At 45.8% G+C, this 15041-nt stretch overlaps 1 protein-coding gene across 2 annotated transcripts in view; it reads right to left on the bottom strand.

Moving 5' to 3' along the window:
* The window catches only part of LOC135506975 (teneurin-3-like), a 425857-nt gene that overhangs the window by 40398 nt on the left and 370418 nt on the right, over positions 1 to 15041 (bottom strand). For both annotated transcript variants that reach the window (XM_064926416.1, XM_064926417.1), the window contains one exon: positions 8052 to 8301. In XM_064926416.1, the coding sequence (XP_064782488.1) occupies positions 8052 to 8301 (250 nt within the window). The remainder of the gene's footprint in view (positions 1 to 8051; positions 8302 to 15041) is intronic.

Consider the following 15041-nt stretch of genomic DNA (forward strand, 5'->3'; position numbering starts at 1 on the left):
GAGTGTTGGACTATGTAACCGGAAGGTTGTAAGTTCAAACCCCCGAGCTGACAAGGTACAAATCTATCATTCTGCCCCTGAACAGGCAGTTAACCCACTGTTCCAGGCTGTCATTGAAAATAAGAATTTATTCCTAACTGACTTGCCTAGTTAAATAAAGGTAAAAAAAAAAATGAAAAGGCTGGGGATGTGTTTCTATTTTCACCATTACTGAAACTATATTCCCAGGCCCAGTTATTCCCCATGGCTACATTATCATCATGAAGGAATGTTCTTCATCTCCTCTGATCATTTTCCAGATATCCCACCCCTCTCCTTTTTATAGTTAGGAACACAGAGAGCACATCTCCTCTTCTCTCTCCTCTGAGCACCACCACAGTTCCTCCTCTCCTCTTCTCTCTCTCCCCTGAACAGCACCATAGTCCCTCCTCTCTTGTCACCTCTGAACAGCACCATAGTTCCTCCTCTCCCCTACTGAACAGCACCATAGTTCCTCCTCTCCCCTACTGAACAGCACCATAGTTCCTCCTCTCCCCTACTGAACAGCACCATAGTTCCTCCTCTCCCCTACTGAACAGCACCATAGTTCCTCCTCTCCCCTACTGAACAGCACCATAGTTCCTCCTCTCCCCTACTGAACAGCACCATAGTTCCTCCTCTCCCCTACTGAACAGCACCATAGTTCCTCCTCTCCTCTACTCTGAACAGCACCATAGTTCCTCCTCTCCTCTACTCTGAACAGCACCATAGTTCCCCCTCTCCTCTACTCTCTCCTCTGAACAGCACAATAGTTCCTCCTCTCCTCTCTCCTCTAAACAGCACCATAGTTCCTCCTCTCCCCTACTGAACAGCACCATAGTTCCTCCTCTCCCCTACTGAACAGCACCAGAGTTCCTCCTCTCCTCTACTCTGAACAGCACCATAGTTCCTCCTCTCCGCTTCTCTCTCCTCTGAACAGCACAATAGTTCCTCATCTCCTCTCTCCTCTGAACAGCACCATAGTTCCTCCTCCCCTCCCTCCTCTGAACAGCACCATAGTTCCTCCTCTCCGCTTCTCTCTCCTCTGAACAGCACAATAGTTCCTCATCTCCTCTCTCCTCTGAACAGCACCATAGTTCCTCCTCTCCTCCCTCCTCTGAACAGCACCATAGTTCCTCCTCTCCGCTTCTCTCTCCTCTGAACAGCACCATAGTTGCCCCTCTCCTCTCCTCTGAACAGCACAATAGTTCATCCTCTCCTCTCTCCTCTGAACAGCACCATAGTTCCTTCTCTCCTCTCCATCTAGACTTGACCATGGGTCTTGTCCTCACTCCAGTTGATTCAAAGGGCCCCAACTGTACAATACAGAACTCAAAACCCTTCAAAATGTTGTTGTTGTTAGTTAGCGGTTTTATAAAAGTGTTAAGTTGTCTTTTACAATGTTCTTCACAAATGACTAGGGGGTTCTGGATGGTTCCAGCGGGTTTGTAGGTAGATAAAGGAGTCTGATTCACTGAGAGCTGATGTCGGCCAATCCGCTAGAATGATTCGGAAATCCCTCCAAAGCCTTTATGTAAAGAGAGCGACTGTATTCTATGGACGAGCTGCCACTAGGGTTTACACATGGGACAGAGAGAGAGAGAGGGAAACAAGACTGGTATGGATCTGTGGTACATGGTTATATTGTTACTGAGGCTTACCTATGTCTGAAATCTTTATTTCTTAGAGGAGCAGAAGCAGAAGGGAACAAGAAAGAGAGAAACAAGAGAGAGATAACAGAAGAGTGTTGATTAGTCAGGATGGAGAACACACAGAAAGAGAGAGTTAACAGAAGAGTGTTTATTAGTCAGGATGGAGAACACACAGAAAGAGAGAGATAACAGAAGAGTGTTGATTAGTCAGGATGGAGAACACACAGAAAGAGAGAGTTAACAGAAGAGTGTAGATTAGTCAGGATGGAGAACACACAGAAAGAGAGAGTTAACAGAAGAGTGTTGATTAGTCAGGATGGAGAACACACAGAAAGAGAGAGATAACAGAAGAGTGTTGATTAGTCAGGATGGAGAACACACAGAAAGAGAGAGATAACAGAAGAGTGTTGATTAGTCAGGATGGAGAACTCACAGAAAGAGAGAGATAACAGAAGAGTGTTGATTAGTCAGGATGGAGAACACACAGAAAGAGAGAGTTAACAGAAGAGTGTTGATTAGTCAGGATGGAGAACACACAGAAAGAGAGAGATAACATAAGAGTGTTAATTAGTCAGGATGGAGAACACACAGAAAGAGAGAGATAACAGAATAGTGTTTATTAGTCAGGATGGAGAACACACAGACAGAGAGATAACAGAAGAGTGTTGATTAGTCAGGATGGAGAACACACAGAAAGAGAGAGATAACAGAAGAGTGTTGATTAGTCAGGATGGAGAACACACAGAAAGAGAGAGATAACAGAAGAATGTTGATTAGTCAGGATGGAGAACACACAGAAAGAGAGAGATAACAGAAGAATGATGATTAGTCAGGATGGAGAACACACAGAAAGAGAGAGATAACAGAAGAGTGTTGATTAGTCAGGATGGAGAACACACAGAAAGAGAGAGATAACAGAAGAATGTTGATTAGTCAGGATGGAGAACACACAGAAAGAGAGAGATAACAGAAGAGTGTTGATTAGTCAGGATGGAGAACACACAGAAAGAGAGAGATAACAGAAGAGTGTTGGTTAGAGAACACACACACACACACACACACACACACACACACACACACACACACACACACACACACACACACACACACACACACACACACACACACACACACACACAAATACTCATACACAAAGACACATTAACATACAGTACATATATACAGTATATACATATATACATATATACAGTAGACCCCCCCCACACAAACACACAGCCGTCACAGTTGTTGAGCAGTGGCAGCTCTAAGCAGCAGTTTCCCCCCTCCTGCCACAAGTCTTAACCAGAGAGAAGGAAACCATGAATGATTCACCTGGGAGCTAGCATTAGTGTTCCACACTTGTGCTCCAGGGTAACAGGCTCATAATGGCCTATTGATTGTGTTCCAGACAATGAAGAGGCAGGGCCTAAACAACAGCGTTTGCACCTCCGGTGACTAGCCAGGAGGCTGGTATTACTGTATATGCCAACGCTGCGGAGTGACTTTTCATTTAGAATACACATGTGCACAAGCACGCGCGCCCACACACACACACTTTTTCGAATTAGTAAATTTCATTTACAGGACTGGGCATTATCCACCAAGCCAATAATGAAATTGAGTTAAGCCTGGGTACATTACTGTGTGCTGAGAGAGAGAGAGAGAGAGAGAGAGAGAGAGAGAGAGAGAGAGAGAGAGTAAGTGAGTAAGTGAGTGAGAGAGTGGGAGAGAGAAAGTGTGTGTGAGAGAGAGAGAAAGTGTGAGAGAGAGAGAGAGCGAAAGTGTGTGAGAGAGAGAAAGTATGAGAGAAAGAGAGAGCGAGAGAGAGAGACAGCGAGAGAAAGTATAAGAGAAAGAGATAAAGTGAGAGAGAGAGAGAGAGAAAGTGAGAGAGAGACAGAGAAAGAGAGAGAGAGAAAGTATGAGAGAGAGAGAGAGAGAGAGAGAGAGAGAGAGTGAGTGAGAGACAGAGACAGAGAGGGAGAGAGAGAGAGAAAGTATGAGAGAGAGAGCGAGAGAGAGAGAGAGAGAGAGAGGAGAGAGAGAGAGAGAGAGAGAGAGAGAGAGAGAGAGAGGGAGAGGGAGAGCGAGAGAGAAAGTATGAGAGAAAGAGAGAAGAAAGTGAGAGAGAGAGAGAGAGAGAGAGAGAGAGGGAGAGGGAGAGAGAGGGAGAGAGACAGAGAGAGAGAGAGAGAGAGAGAGAGAGAGCACTAGTGTTGTACTTCTGTACATGATCATATGTACTATTGTTATTATTACTGTTGAAATTAACTGTATTTCATCATCCTCATTGCTTTGTACTGTATTTACTGAAATGCTGTAGCCTACCACTATACTGCTTTGGCAATATCAACAAACTGTATTTCATGCCAATAAAGTCTCAATTTGAATTTGAATTAGAGAGAGATTGAGAGAGACAATGGATATATTTCACCAGGGGAAAATGTGAGAAGGTCATTTATGAGCAGTGAGTGTTCATAACAGGGCTAAAATGTCCTACAGACCAGGTTAGAGGAGAGGCTGTGTGTGTGTGTCTGCCTTCCATAACATCTCTGTATCTCACCATTGTAAATGGCCAGATACCACTGACCACACTCCACATGTAGTGAGTGTGAAATTGCATTTTTTACTGAAACAAATCAATGTGTGTGTATCAGGGGGTAGCTCTTGTGTCATTCAGCCAGCCATCACTGAATTCTCCTGTCCATCTCCCTTCCCCAAACCATTGTTTGGGGGCCTGGCAACCTGAGCGCCACCTCCCTCTCTCCCTCCCTCCCTCCCTCCCTCCCTCCCTCCCTCCCTCCCTCCCTCCCTCCCTCCCTCCCTCCCTCCCTCCCTCCCTCCCTCCCTCCCTCCCTCCCTCCCTCCCTCCATCTATCCATCTATCCATCTATCCGTCCATCCCTCTTTCTCTTCAAATGCATGTTAGTCATTCATCAGAAGTAGGTAAAACAACCACAGATCAAGAACATTGCAAAAGTAAAACCATCTTCAAGACATAAAACGGTATCATCAACATCAGTTTGATTCAGACTAAAAGAAAAGTACAACAAACAGGCTGTTCCATCCCCTGAGCTCCATGACCTAGTGTTTCCCCCCATCCTTACCTGAGCTCCATGACACTAGTGTTTCCCCCCTCTCCATCCTTACCTGAGCTCCATGACACTAGTGTTTCCCCCCGGGAGAGTCTCCATCCTTACCTGAGCTCCATGACACTAGTGTTCCCCCCCTCTCCATCCTTACCTGAGCTCCATGACACTAGTGTTCCCCCCTCTCCATCCTTACCTGAGCTCCATGACACTAGTGTTCCCCCCCCTCTCCATCCTTACCTGAGCTCCATGACACTAGTGTTCCCCCCCATCCTTACCTCTCCATCCTTACCTGAGCTCCATGACACTAGTGTTCCCCCCCCTCTCCATCCTTACCTGAGCTCCATGACACTAGTGTTTCCCCCCCCTCTCTCCATCCTTACCTGAGCTCCATGACACTAGTGTTCCCCCCCTCTCCATCCTTACCTGAGCTCCATGACACTAGTGTTTCCCCCCTGAGCTCCATGACACTCTCCATCCTTACCTGAGCTCCATGACACTAGTGTTCCCCCCTCTCTCCATCCTTACCTGAGCTCCATGACACTAGTGTTTCCCCCCTCTCCATCCTTACCTGAGCTCCATGACACTAGTGTTCCCCCCTCTCCATCCTTACCTGAGCTCCATGACACTAGTGTTCCCCCCTCTCCATCCTTACCTGAGCTCCATGACACTAGTGTTCCCCCCTCTCCATCCTTACCTGAGCTCCATGACACTAGTGTTTCCCCCCCTCTCTCCATCCTTACCTGAGCTCCATGACACTAGTGTTCCCCCCTCTCCATCCTTACCTGAGCTCCATGACACTAGTGTTCCCCCCTCCATCCTTACCTGAGCTCCATGACACTAGTGTTTCCCCCCTCTCCATCCTTACCTGAGCTCCATGACACTAGTGTTCCCCCCCTCTCCATCCTTACCTGAGCTCCATGACACTAGTGTTCCCCCCCTCTCCATCCTTACCTGAGCTCCATGACACTAGTGTTCCCCCCTTCCATCCTTACCTGAGCTCCATGACACTAGTGTTCCCCCCCCCCTCTCCATCCTTACCTGAGCTCCATGACACTGAGCTCCATCCTTACCTGAGCTCCATGACACTAGTGTTCCCCCCTCTCCATCCTTACCTGAGCTCCATGACACTAGTGTTTCCCCCTCTCCATCCTTACCTGAGCTCCATGACACTAGTGTTTCCCCCCTCTCCATCCTTACCTGAGCTCCATGACACTAGTGTTTCCCCCCTCTCCATCCTTACCTGAGCTCCATGACACTAGTGTTCCCCCCTCTCTCCATCCTTACCTGAGCTCCATGACACTAGTGTTCCCCCCTCTCCATCCTTACCTGAGCTCCATGACACTAGTGTTCCCCCCTCTCCATCCTTACCTGAGCTCCATGACACTAGTGTTCCCCCCCCTCTCTCCATCCTTACCTGAGCTCCATGACACTAGTGTTCCCCCCCTCTCCATCCTTACCTGAGCTCCATGACACTAGTGTTCCCCCTCTCCATCCTTACCTGAGCTCCATGACACTAGTGTTCCATCCTTACACTCCAGTGTTCCCCCCTCTCCATCCTTACCTGAGCTCCATGACACTTGTCCCCCCTCTCCATCCTTACCTGAGCTCCATGACACTTGTTTCCCCCCCACTCTCTCCATCCTTACCTGAGCTCCATGACACTAGTGTTCCCCCCCCTCTCCATCCTTACCTGAGCTCCATGACACTAGTGTTCCCCCCTCCCTCCATCCTTACCTGAGCTCCATGACACTAGTGTTTCCCCCCCTCTCCCATCCTTACCTGAGCTCCATGACACTAGTGTTCCCCCCCTCTCCATCCTTACCTGAGCTCCATGACACTAGTGTTCCCCCCCCTCCATCCTTACCTGATCCATGACACTACCCCCCTCTCCATCCTTAGCTCCATGACACTAGTGTTTCCCCCCTCTCCATCCTTACCTGAGCTCCATGACACTAGTGTTCCCCCCCTCTCCATCCTTACCTGAGCTCCATGACACTAGTGTTCCCCCCCCCCTCTCCATCCTTACCTGAGCTCCATGACACTAGTGTTTCCCCCCTCCCCCCTGAGCTCCCATCCTTACCTGAGCTCCATGACACTAGTGTTTCCCCCCCTCTCCATCCTTACCTGAGCTCCATGACACTAGTGTTTCCCCCCCCTCCCATCCTTACCTGAGCTCCATGACACTAGTGTTTCCCCCCCTCTCCATCCTTACCTGAGCTCCATGACACTAGTGTTTCCCCCTCTCCCATCCTTACCTGAGCTCCATGACACTAGTGTTTCCCCCCCCTCTCCCATCCTTACCTGAGCTCCATGACACTAGTGTTTCCCCCCCTCTCCATCCTTACCTGAGCTCCATGACACTAGTGTTTCCCCCCCTTCCATCCTTACCTGAGCTCCATGACACTAGTGTTCCCCCCCTCCCATCCTTACCTGAGCTCCATGACACTAGTGTTTCCCCCCTCTCCATCCTTACCTGAGCTCCATGACACTAGTGTTTCCCCCTTACCTCTCCATCCTTACCTGATCCTTACCTGAGCTCCATGACACTAGTGTTCCCCCCTCTCCATCCTTACCTGAGCTCCATGACACTAGTGTTTCCCCCCTCTCCCATCCTTACCTGAGCTCCATGACACTAGTGTTTCCCCCCCTCTCCATCCTTACCTGAGCTCCATGACACTAGTGTTTCCCCCCCTCTCCATCCTTACCTGAGCTCCATGACACTAGTGTTTCCCCCCCTCTCCATCCTTACCTGAGCTCCATGACACTAGTGTTTCCCCCCTCTCCATCCTTACCTGAGCTCCATGACACTAGTGTTTCCCCCCTCTCCATCCTTACCTGAGCTCCATGACACTAGTGTTTCCCCCCTCTCCATCCTTACCTGAGCTCCATGACACTAGTGTTTCCCCCCTCTCCATCCTTACCTGAGCTCCATGACACTAGTGTTTCCCCCCTCTCCATCCTTACCTGAGCTCCATGACACTAGTGTTTCCCCCCTCCATCCTTACCTGAGCTCCATGACACCTGAGCTCCATGACACTTTTCCCCCCCTCTCCATCCTTACCTGAGCTCCATGACACTAGTGTTTCCCCCCCTCTCCATCCTTACCTGAGCTCCACACTGATCACTAGTGTTTCCCCCCCCCCTCTCCATCCTTACCTGAGCTCCATGACACTAGTGTTTCCCCCCCCCTCTCCATCCTTACCTGAGCTCCATGACACTAGTGTTTCCCCCCCTCTCCATCCTTACCTGAGCTCCATGACACTAGTGTTTCCCCCCTCTCCATCCTTACCTGAGCTCCATGACACTAGTGACGTTCCCAGAGGGGAAGATGCGTCTGATGTAGTTGAAGTCCCCGACGAAGAGGCTCCCGTCGGCGCCACAGGCCAGCGCCACGGGGGCCAGCAGCTTGTTGCCCTCCGCCTGGCCGTTACAGCTGGGGCACGAGATGCTGCGGCGCCGGCCGTTACCCATAATGCTGCTGATCACTGGGGGCTGCTGGGAGATGAACACGTTCTCCCCGTTGCCCTTGTACAGGATGCCTGGATGGGGGGAGAGGGAGGGGGAGGAAGGGTGGGAGATGGAGTTTAGTTGCTGTGTCAATGTCGTGTGTCATTGTGATGAGTGGAAGATTGACGAAAAAATAAGCAAATTGCTGTTGTTGGATAAAGCTTCTACACGTAGCCTTTTGTACATTAGTGTAATTTCTGAACTTCCATGTTGGTGTTGGAAAATGTTTTACAGTCTTGTTATAAACTTTGTAGGTTGGCCAAAAATGACAAAAATGGAGGTGGCACATATTTATCACATAACATCTTATATGTGGAGGGAATATGATTTGGGTTGTTGCAAACGTGGCTGAGGGATCAACGTAGCACTCTGAATGGCTTGTAGTGCCCATGAGTTTCACTTGACCAGATGATCACCACAGGGAAATCTAATCAAAGAGTTACAAACTCTCTTCACTCTCTCTTTCATAGAACAAATTCAGGCCAATGTTGTTTTTCATTTTTAACTCAACACCACTTCCTGTTAATCCTCGTCCCAAGGCTAACCAGCTCTGCAGCCAGGAAATAAACACTCAATGCTTTAAAATTAGACCCCAAAAAATAATATTCACGCTTCTCGCAGAATTAACACACACACACACACACACACACACACACACACACACACACACACACACACACACACACACACACACACACACACACACACACACACACACACACACACACACACACACACACACACACACACACACACAGCATTAGCATTTCACCAAAAATTTGTAATTAATACAGGCTTTGAATATTGTATTTCTCAGATCATTTTCACCTCTGTGAGAATGTGATCTGAAGGAAACGTAGCAGGGTTTAAATGGGTTGATACCACAGCTGCTCCTGTTGTCATGATTACGGGCTTTTGATCATTGGAATGTTCATTTACGTGGTGCTGGGACCGAGGGCAGGTTTTTATCTGGTAATGGTGGTCGTTTGGAATTGATAAATGGTGTTAGCGCAGGTGTATGGTGCTGGGGGTTAGGGCTGGTGTGATGCGGGTGTTATTGGTGTGGGGCACCCTGGGTAGGTGTTGCCTGAGCTTGCACCTCTCTCTCATTCAATTCAAAGGGCCTTATTGGCATGGGAATTATACAGTATGTTTCCATGGCCAAAGCAAGTGAAATAGATATTCTCTCTCTCGTTCGCTCTCGTCCTCTCACTTTCTCAACAGGGTTTCATAGGATCACACAGCGTGGGAGATGGAGAGATGCATGTGTGTGTCACCACACATTTAAGAACATGATGCCTCCCCCACCAGTAACTCACAACTGGGTGCTGATTTGAAAAAAACAGTTTAAAGACAAAGAGAGTTAAATGGGATCAGCCATATGTGTAGATTTCAAAGCAACAAATATGTAAAAACCATCTGCACCTAGAATAAAGTGCAGTACTTCAAACCACTGCTATTGTGAAATAGCCTCTATCAATAAATACAGACCAGGTTATATACAATTATATATATAACCTGGTTTATATACAACCATGTTATATACAATTATCTGTATATAAAAACTAAAAAGATACAAATAAGTTCTTAATTTCTAGATTAAAAAAAAAGATGTGAAAATCTAAATTATTACTTTTGTAATTAACAATAAAAATTGCGGACAATTAAAATAATAATTGATTGTCTGCATATTCATAGAGACATAACTTAAATATGATAAAGTAATAACACTCTTAGCAATGTGATAAAAACACTACATACAAAATTATAACATTCATATTATTCTGATTACTAGCTATACTTATTGTAATACTTATGTTAATAATAATGATTAAATAATATTATATTTATTCAATACATCATTATTTAAAAAATGACAAATACTTTTAAATCATGCTATAACATTGTATATAATATATAATATTACATTATATTACAACTTAAATAATATTATAATAATTACTAAGTAACAGTATCATTAGTGTTATTATCATCCGTATAAATAGCTTCCTCAACAATGTATTTATCTTTGTGAATACATAACTTTTTAATTACTGCTCTCATTATCATCAATTATTCTCCTCCAGCAGTAAAGGAAATAGCTACCAAATCAATACAATTGCAGCGTGTTAATCAATCATTCTCTTCTCTCAGGTCTGGTGCCTTGACATTGTCCCTGTCTCAGGTTCCTTTCTGCTCCATATACTTAGTGCATGAATTGGGCCAGTAATGGGCACCTCAAATTTATTACTGAATATTCTCTCTAAAATATCAACCCTGGTATAGTCAAATTAAAATGAGTGCTGGCACCTAAAATTATTTTTGGCAGCTTTTTCTTTCCACTAAAAGCACTGAATATACTATAGAAATGAAATGAACACAATTGAAATGTTTTGGGAATATTGTGGGGATATATGGGGATGTTTTGGGAATATTGTGGGGATATATGGGGATGTTTTGGGAATATATGGGGATGTTTTGGGAATATTGTGGGGATATATGGGGATGTTTTGGGAATATATGGGGATGTTTTGGGAATATTGTGGGGATATATGGGGATGTTTTGGGAATATTGTGGGGATATATGGGGATGTTTTGGGAATATATGGGGATGTTTTGGGAATATTGTGGGGATATATGGGGATGTTTTGGGAATATTGTGGGGATATATAGGGATGTTTTGGGAATATTGTGGGGATATATGGATGTTTTGGGAATATTGTGGGGATATATGGGGATGTTTTGGGAATATATGGGGATGTTTTGGGAATAATGTGGGGATATATAGGGATGTTTTGGGAATATTGTGGGGATGTTTTGGGAATAATGTGGGGATATATGGAGATGTTTTGGGAATATATGGGGATGTTTTGGGAATATTGTGGGGATATATGGGGATGTTTTGGGAATATATGGGGATGTTTTGGGAATAATGTGGGGATATATAGGGATGTTTTGGGAATATTGTGGGGATGTTTTGGGAATAATGTGGGGATATATGGAGATGTTTTGGGAATATATGGGGATGTTTTGGGAATATTGTGGGGATATATGGATGGATGTTTTGTTTTGGGAATATGGGGATGTTTTGGGGTGGGGATATATAGGGATGTTTTGGGAATATTGTTGTTTTGGGAATAATGTGGGGATATATGGAGATGTTTTGGGAATATATGGGGATGTTTTGGGAATATTGTGGGGATATATGGGGATGTTTTGGGAATATATGGGGATGTTTTGGGAATATATGGGGATGTTTTGGGAATAATGTGGGGATATATAGGGATGTTTTGGGAATATTGTGGGGATGTTTTGGGAATAATGTTTGGGATATATGGAGATGTTTTGGGAATATATGGGGATGTTTTGGGAATAATGTGGGGATATATAGGGATGTTTAGGGAATATTGTGGGGATATATGGGGATGTTTTGGGAATATTGTGGGGATATAAAGGAATGTTGTTATACTAAGCTCCCCCCAGGATGTACGGAGCTTACCTCTGTGCTCTGCCATGCCCTGTCTCCCGAGGGACATTGGAACAAACACACACCCTGTACCACTACCCACAGGCCCTGGCCCACTCTGCCCACCCCTGCCCAGAGACTGGCAATGATTGGCTGGAGCATGACAGGAACCCTTTCTGATTGGCTGTGGGGCATCCATGGTAGGCTGAATGAGAGATAGATAGAATGAGAGATAGAGAGAGACAGGAAGAGAAAGTGGCCGAGGGTGCTGCTGTGTGGATTTTGGGTTGTGTGATGTAGCCAGTGGGGTTGTGTTTTCAGTTTGATCCAAAACACTGGGGTTTAATATCAGGCCTGAGGATATGGTGATGGAGGGGAGAGGGCACACGTGGTGTTCTGGTAATCGCTTAGCTAATAACAACAGGAACTAATGCTAGAGGCAGTGTGTCAGTTCATTGGGTAGCCTACAGCTAGGGGGTAGTTTTAGGCTTTAGAAAAAAAAATATATAAGCCTAGTGGTCTGATAAGTACAAAATAAAGAACAAGTTTTACAACATGCAGTCTTGTTTTGACTTTGTTACTTTCCTCAGTTTCTTATGACCAGCACCGCTTCACCATAACAGGGTGCTGCTGATGAGGCCTAACAGTGGATCAAACAGACCTGTCCATCAACTCACAGGGGGGGTTTTATCTGTGCTGCAGCGAGGTGTGGTGCGTGCCTGTACGAGGCAACAAGGTGTGGAGTAGAGGGGGAGAGGAGAAGCCTTTGATCTTTATTTCATGGCTCCGGTTGGATCAAGGACACTGGGAGAGAGAGACCAGGGTCGGAGGGAATCACGGACGGCAAACGGACGCCGTTTAAAGATGGTAGCGCAGTCGTGTTGCGGCGTGGCCGAGTGTTATGAAATAGAATAACCAATTCCTTCCTGACGGAGGGAAAACGTGAGTCTGTGCACCGACAACAAACATGAAAGTATATAAAGTACACGGACACAGTGTACAATACACCGACGTAATGTACACATTCAAACACCTACTTTAAGGTCAACAAGGTATTGCTGCATATAGAAATTAATTTCTTATTTTATGTAGCAGTTGATATACAAAACATTAAGGACACCTGCTCATTCCATTAAAATAGACTGACCAGGTGAATTCAGGTGAAACTATGATCCCTTAATGATGTCACTTGTTATATCCACTTCAATCAGTGTCGAGGAAGGGGAGGAGACAGGTTAAAGAAGGATTTTTTAAGCCTCGAGACAACTGAGACATGGATTGTGTATGTGTGTCATTCAGAGGGTGAATGGGCAAGACAAAATATTGAAGTGCCTTTGAACGGGGTATTGTAGTAGGTGTCAGGCGCTCCGGTTTACGTCAAGAACTGTTTATATTTTTGTTCAGTATAGCTTTAAAAACAATCTTTCAAGTGCTTGCCAGTGGAGAGAAAGAGAGAGAGAATGAAGAAAGAGAGAGAGAGAGAGAGAGAGATGAGGGATGGATGTATGGTTGGGTAGGTCATTTGGGTCATTCAGAAATAACAACAACTCCCAAAACTGCTGTCATCTTCAGAGCTCGCAATTACGCCTCAACCACAGCCTCCGTCAAAACTTCATGTTATTATTTCCACTTCCTCCCGACCGCCCAGCCAAACCACACCAGTCTCGTCCCTCCTTTCCCATTCCTCTTTTTCTCTTTCGCTCTTTAGTATGTTTAGCAGAATTCAGAGGACTGAAAGACGGAGAGAGAGAGAGAGAGAGAGAGAGAGAGAGAGAGAGAGAGAGAAAGGGGGGGGGGTGGATAGAACCCGTACTCTCACAGAGAACTACTAGAAGCAGCGTCACCAAAGTTATTCCACTGGGAACCAAAAGGCAGTGCAAACAGGACCAAGTCTTGGTGTAGTTATTTTGGGTGGAGAGGGGAAGAGATGAAGAGAGGGATGGATGGAGGAGAAGAGAGGAGGAAAAAGGGGGGCTTTTGCTTCAAAGAAAGCACTTCAAAGGATGGCGTCACGCTGTGTGCCTTAAATTATTCACGTCGGGCAACATGTTGGAATTCTGCGCAGCCGAATGCCACTTGCTAAGTTTATTAACCGCCAGCCCGAACCCCTGACCAACTGTAGCCAAGCACCGAACCCCCAGCTGAACCCCCTAAATCTCAAGTAGCTAGTTAGCCTAGCGCCCCCTGATCACCAGGCGCTTTCATCGATTAGCTGATTGAGTGGAGTTAGCGGTTAGCGATAGCAGTTGTGGCTGTGATGGATCCGGCTGAGTGGAGCTGGCGTTAGCTATAGCAGAGCGGGGGGCTCAGCGCCGTTCCTGTTTGAAAGGCTGATGTGATTGGGTGATTGGGGCTGTGGAGTGGTTTGGATAGTGTGTGTGTGTGTGTGCTGGAGTGCCCTAACAAAGACGGATTGGGGCTGAGAAAGCACACACTGTATATTAATACAGGTAGCAATCCCCACCTGCTGCATACATATGGTTTCGTCTCCTCTGAGAGATGTTCTGTAGGAGTTGAACTCCTATAGCAGAGTAATTGGGAACATGGGTTGCGTCCCTAATGGACATGAACAGTAACTTCTCCCTTAGGAAGCACGGATACGGTCACATTAGTGTAACAATGCAATAGGTCTGCATGGGGTATTACAACATCAGGGTAACAAGGGGTTAATATAATCCTCTGGTTCTGCCTGAATGCATGCATTATGAACGAGTGTGTGTGTTTGTGTGCGTCTGTGCGCGATCGAGTCGAGACGATAAAATATGCTTGTACACATTTTCCATTATTGGGACGGAGAGAAAGCGAGAGGATAACCGTCTTGGGGCGTGTCAGAGAAAATCAGCATAATGCGCTGTAATGGAGATTAGACCTGGAACCCGGCCCGCTCTAAATATCTACAATACGGAAGCTGACATCATAGTTAAACGGAAGAACATAACATCAGTGTTTTGGGTTGATTGTAAATGTAAATGTAAAATGATTTCGGGAAGTATTCTTTTCCTGAAGACTGCAGTGTATTGTCCATGATGTCTATGTGTAAGACGTATTTGAATAATAATGACCATTATTAAGAGAAATGTCTATCCTCACTAGAGTTCTATTCTATTCTGATTATATTCCATGTCCAGCCATGGCTCTTTGTGGTGCTGACTGTGACATTGACCTTGAAGCCCCTCTGTTGAGCCGTTAACACTAGAACAGCCAAGACGGTCATTCTGGAAAAGTTTCAATTTTGGAATATCAATAACTTCCTTCCATTAAAAACCTCGTACCCACCTTTTCCTAAATATGTGTATTTTAAACTCT

Source organism: Oncorhynchus masou, chromosome 20, assembly GCF_036934945.1.
Source record: "Oncorhynchus masou masou isolate Uvic2021 chromosome 20, UVic_Omas_1.1, whole genome shotgun sequence".
NCBI classification, from domain to species: domain Eukaryota; kingdom Metazoa; phylum Chordata; class Actinopteri; order Salmoniformes; family Salmonidae; genus Oncorhynchus; species Oncorhynchus masou.